Source organism: Castanea sativa, chromosome 3, assembly GCF_040712315.1.
Source record: "Castanea sativa cultivar Marrone di Chiusa Pesio chromosome 3, ASM4071231v1".
In the NCBI taxonomy this organism is placed as follows: domain Eukaryota; kingdom Viridiplantae; phylum Streptophyta; class Magnoliopsida; order Fagales; family Fagaceae; genus Castanea; species Castanea sativa.
This window is the reverse complement of record NC_134015.1, coordinates 20,617,123-20,622,430: the sequence shown is the minus strand read 5'-3', so window position 1 is coordinate 20,622,430 and position 5,308 is coordinate 20,617,123. Positions and strand designations below refer to the sequence as shown.

General features: G+C 35.4%; 1 protein-coding gene across 1 annotated transcript; it reads left to right on the top strand.

Moving 5' to 3' along the window:
- Nucleotides 1-749: 749 nt before the first annotated feature.
- Nucleotides 750-2,224, top strand: LOC142628647 (NAC domain-containing protein 17-like). Its single transcript, XM_075802699.1, has 3 exons — nucleotides 750-942; nucleotides 1,680-1,960; nucleotides 2,078-2,224. The coding sequence occupies exons 1-3, from the start codon at nucleotides 750-752 to the stop codon at nucleotides 2,222-2,224; spliced, it is 621 nt and encodes a 206-aa protein (XP_075658814.1).
- Nucleotides 2,225-5,308: the final 3,084 nt, after the last annotated feature.

The following is a 5,308-nucleotide window of genomic DNA, read 5'->3' as shown; positions in this document are numbered from 1 at the left end:
TAAATGCAAATTATTAACCTTTACTAAAAAATTAAAGAGCACCTGAGCACGTGCGTGAACGCGTGCTTTGAGGCTAGTTTTATTTTAAATCTTTGTTGTATACCAGAGTTTGACTTACTTTCAGTACTTTTTCAAATAGACATGTCCTTTTATTTTAAACATACAACAATAATGTGATGCTCAGAGGCTCTTTAATTTTTATTTGCATCTATTATAAATTGAGATTACTACATTTTTCAATCATAAAAATACTTAGGAGTGTGATGAGTGTTATGCATGAAGAAATGTTAATAATTTTAATATTTGGTACAAATGCATAACACTCATCACACTCCTAAATATTTTTGTGATTGAAAAATGTAATAATCTCAATTTATAATAAATGCAAATTATTAACCTTTACTAAAAAATTAAAGAGCACCTGAGCACGCGCGTGAATGCGTGCTTTAAGGCTACTTATTTATTATGAGTGAGAAAGTCAAACTTTGTTTTCCGAGCATGAAAAGGAATAAAAACTTATCGTTCAAATTGTGAAGGAAATTGAGTCCGAATAGGAAAACCCCTATTTTTACTGAATTGTAGTCCTATATATATTCTCTGACCCTGGAATGAATATAAAGAACTTGTAACAACCTCTCTAAAAAAAGGTCTTAAACCGCCCTCAAAACACTGAGGCAGTAAGCAGTGCAGTCATTAGAGAGTTAAGTATTCTAGTTTGTGTTCTGTTCTTCATGGCATTGTTGAACAACATGAAGGACTCTTCTTCTTCTTCCTCCAACCCAGAACCAGATTTTTTGCCAATTGGGTGTAGGTTCAGTCCCTCTCCATCCCAATTTGTTAAATTGTTCTTGTGTAATTGGATACGGAGCCGTCAACTCCCTCTCAATCATATTAAGTACATCAATTATTTGTTCGAACTTGATGCTGATCAAGTGCCCAAAGGTATGTTAACTTACATTGTGAGATTTATAAAATTTTAACAAATTAATAATAGTTTTAAATTTGCGAAAACTTTAGCAATAGTATTTATTTAGAGCAAATTATATTAATAATTTTTAATATATTTATAGTTTTTTGCATAGGAAAAAAAATTAAAATTTAAAAGTATAAAAAGAAAAAAACGAAATACACATTGCAATACGTAGGATATAATTTTTATTATATAATATATGTTGTGAAAGAATTTTATTGTATTGTTATATTCAAAAAATTAAGTTTTTTTTATTATTTGGTTACTTTTGACCTACTTTTTTAAGGTTTTACATACTTCACTCTAAGGTATTGAAATTGACCAAAACAAGCTTGGGATGTGTTTGATAGAATTACTTATTGAAGTGTTATTACTTATTAGTTCGAACTTCGAATACAAATGTCTCTTCATATTTCATGTACATCTTCGTTGCTCCTCTGTCCAATTTTTTTTTTTTTTTTTTAATTTTAGAAACTTATAACAATTTAGAGCATTACTACTTTGAATAGGGTCGATTGAATTTGTCTTGAACAAAGAGAAATTTCAAAACCCATTCAATATTTTTCATATATGCTCATACTAATTATCTTGGAAATACTATCATTTTGTAATTGGAAGATTAATTTATTGCGATTGTATTGCTCTTTTATATATATATTGAATAAGCCTATTCTAAATTCAAATTACCATTTGTTTGTGAGACTGAAAGGTCAATCCAAGTATTTATGCGAAGATGAAGCATTTTATTTCACTGAGATCAATCCAAATGAAAAGCTATCAATTCGAACCACTAAGAATGGTTATTGGAAGACAAATGGTGAAGAGGAAGAAGTTATTCATGGCAATAACATTGTTGGGTTCAAGACAATTTGGAATTTCTTTTGGGGACGAGCACCAAATGGGGAAATTAGCCATTGGAGAATTGAAGAATACAGGCTCCATCCAAGTGTAATTCCAGCTGATGAACTTAGTAATAGCATGATGGAAAAGGCAAGAACCATATTTCTTTATTTTAGACCTACTTTTTACTTCTTTTTTATAAATATAAGTTTTAAATTACTACTTTAGAACTCACCATGGTTGTGCATTTTTTTTTTTTTTGGTCAGATTGGGAGATGTGTAGCATGCAAAATTAAAAATGTAGAGAAAGAAGAGGAAGCCTACAGGTTTTCAATGATGGAAACCCAAACAGAGTCAGATGAGATGCTAGAGTCATCGGAGTCAGACTATGATGAGAATATTGGAGGAAATTAAAAGACAGCATACTAGTGATCTTGGTTCTAGCCATTATCACGTTTATTGATTGATTGTTTTTCAAATATTATTTTTTTCAATAAGTAAACTTTTGTTGACAACGTTACAATTGTTATGGCATACGTATGAGAAGAATTTTATTTGAAATAATAATAATAATTAGTTTATTTGCATTCTTTGTTTTCCTCTCAGTTGACCTCTTTCTCCCTTTTATCTACTTGCTAATCAAGCTTTACATCACCTTCAAACTTGTTTTGTACCCTACGTATCATTTTATTCACTACTTTGAAATCTTGGATGGGATGGCACTTTTTTCATAAAGAAAATGGGATGGTTTTGGAATGAACTAAAAGCTCACTGTTTCAAACTCGATAGAGATAGGTATTTTTCTTTTTTAATAATTCGATATTTACAATTGAGGGATTTGAATCCTGGCATTTTTTGTTGAAAATATTAGGATATGTCAATTGAACTATAAGGCTATTGAGGCTATTGGCAAGGAATGATGTAAAACTCATAGTGGTTAAATTCTAAAAGAAATCTAAAACATGAAGATGAGTAATGTCCACCCCATTGGGGTATCAAGATAAGCTAGGGGATCTATGAGTTTATTGTGACAATAAAAACATCAAGATGGTTTGTAGTTCAACTAATTAATTAACATCACCTAGTGTTTGTGTGACTGGTCATTTTCGCGACAAATTTTATGGTTCGACAAAATAGTTAAAAGCTCAATTGATTAGCGGATCCGATCAATGTATTTTATCAGTTGTATTTTGTTTTGTTGCATGGCCCAAGCCCATGCAAACAACCAAAAAAATGAGTAAGAATGGTTCGATGGGTTTGGGTTAGTTCCTATCGAACCCTTTACATGAGCCTAGTCCATACATGCCATAAAGTAGGCTAGAGATGTTTAGGGCACTTAGGGCCCATAAAGGAGGTCCAATACCCGAAATTTCCACCCCAAAATTGGCTCCATGCTCTGGCTGACTATGCCCCTAATTTTTGGCCCAGCTCCATTTTCCACACCAAAGCATAACTCTAAAAAGTTGAATAGCCTAGCCCACTCAGCCACCCAAATGTAGTTTTTCAAGGCCTGCAAAGACTAGAAATAGTAGCCACGTAGAGGAAGCAACTTTGTTTCCAAAATCAAGTAAAAAGCAACCAAACCCTCCCTCAAGCATAAAACAGAATACATCAAATCATAGAAATAGCACCTGAAAGGTCCAAAGCCTTCCTCCCATCTAAAAACTAGTCACAAGCATCCCCCAAAACTTGTTATAAATATTCATCACCAGCCCACAAGATAAGTAGAACGTTTCCCTACAAACCCAAAAACTTTGATATAAAAGCCTGATCAGCTTGGGACAATTCGGAAGCTTAGGGGTGGAAATACTGGTACAAAAGAACTCTCCCTTTCTTACTCGAGACCTTTCTTAATTTCCCCCTCTTGCCGACTACGGGTTGCAATTTCAGACTCATATATATTTCTGCACTTTCTTCTATTTGTTTTGGTTTCTCTTTCCACAAAGCACCATTAGCCTTTATGTATTACGCATTGCAAATTTTGGGCTTGACTTTCCAATAATAGACAAATTTAACAGACCCAAAGGGGGTTTTGGGTTCATTCTACAATCTTGGCCCTTGTCACAAAACCTACCCCAACATTTTGGCGACTTCACTAGGGAGTCAAGCAGCTAAGGAAGGAGAAATCATGCCTCCCAAGTCAAAAACCAACGTACTCCTACACTACCACTCCACCTCAAGGAGCAGTTACAGATGCTTTTTCTTTGAGGGAATTACGACTAGATGAGGAGGTTGAACAAGCCTCTCTATGAATGAAGGAATTATTTGAAATGAAGCGAAGTATGCAGCAGAACTAGACCAAACCTCTCTCAAGCTATTCAGTGCATTGAAGAATCCAACAAGGCTCGCTATAAGGAGAATCCACGACAAGGGGAGCTCGCACCTGAAAAGGATCAAAATGAAAAAGGTGGTTGATAATGGCGAAAAGACTCAACAAGACAAAGCCAACGGGGTTCTTAATGCTAATAATGATCCAAAATATGTCACACTTGATGACGTGGCAAAGTTCATTGAAAGGGAACAAGTGAAAATCTCCAAGGTGCCAAGACAATTCGTTCGTCAACCTCCTTATCTGTCTGAGCTGTTGCACAAACCATACTCTCGAAATTATGAAGTTCTCACATTCTCACTCTATGATAGATGACAAGGAAATGCTCTTGAGCATGTAAGCAAGTTCGTAGATACTATAGGCCCACACACTAGTGATCAGGAGTTATGCCTTTGTGACTTTTCCAAGTCACTTTCTGACAAGGCTTATTCATAGTACATCACAATTCCAGCTAGATCAATCAAGTCATGGGAGGACATGGTGGAGTTCTTCTGTGGAAAGTACTACCAAGAGCAAGAAGATGTTACTTTGATTGGGCTACACAATATTAAGCAAAGGACCGACGAAGATTTACTTGATTACACACGATGATTTCGAGATACAGCCCTTGAATTCCATGTGAAGTATGAGGAGCATGAGTTGGTTGAAATTTGCATTGAAAAAATGTTTTCTGAGTACAAAATTCACCTTAAGAATTTAGAGATTAAGCAATTTGCTCCACTCCTCAAAAAGGCCTGCAAAATCGCAGCATCTTGGAAGATGAACGAGAGATCTTGGAAGACAAGTGAGCGGCCAAAGACTGACAAGAGGAATGAGGAATGCTCCCCAAGCACTCTTGGTGGCTGCCAATGAGCCCACTAGCAAGAAGAAGCGCGAGAAAGGCAAGGCAATCGAAGAATATCCACCCATATCTTGCACGTCAGAGGAGTTGAGTGTCATCCTTGATCGATGGATCACAAACAGAGTGATAAAACTCTACAAGATTGATAGAAAGCCAACTGAGGAAGACAAGAAACATTCGCGCTTCTGTTGCTACCACAGATATGTTCATTACCCAACTGCAGAATGTTGCTACATACGAAGGATGTTTAATGAGAAATTGGCATATGACACTCTCGAAGTAGGCCGTGGCACTCAAGGTGTACAAAGAAATCCTCTACCTCATCATG

Coding starts and splice junctions, on each gene's coding strand:
- LOC142628647 (XM_075802699.1), top strand. CDS start 750: ATGAAGGACTCTTCTTCTTCTTCCTCCAACCCAGAACCAGATTTTTTG. Junction 943..1,679: donor TGCTGATCAAGTGCCCAAAG/GTATGTTAACTT, acceptor TGAGACTGAAAG/GTCAATCCAAGTATTTATGC. Junction 1,961..2,077: donor GTAATAGCATGATGGAAAAG/GCAAGAACCATA, acceptor TTTTTTGGTCAG/ATTGGGAGATGTGTAGCATG.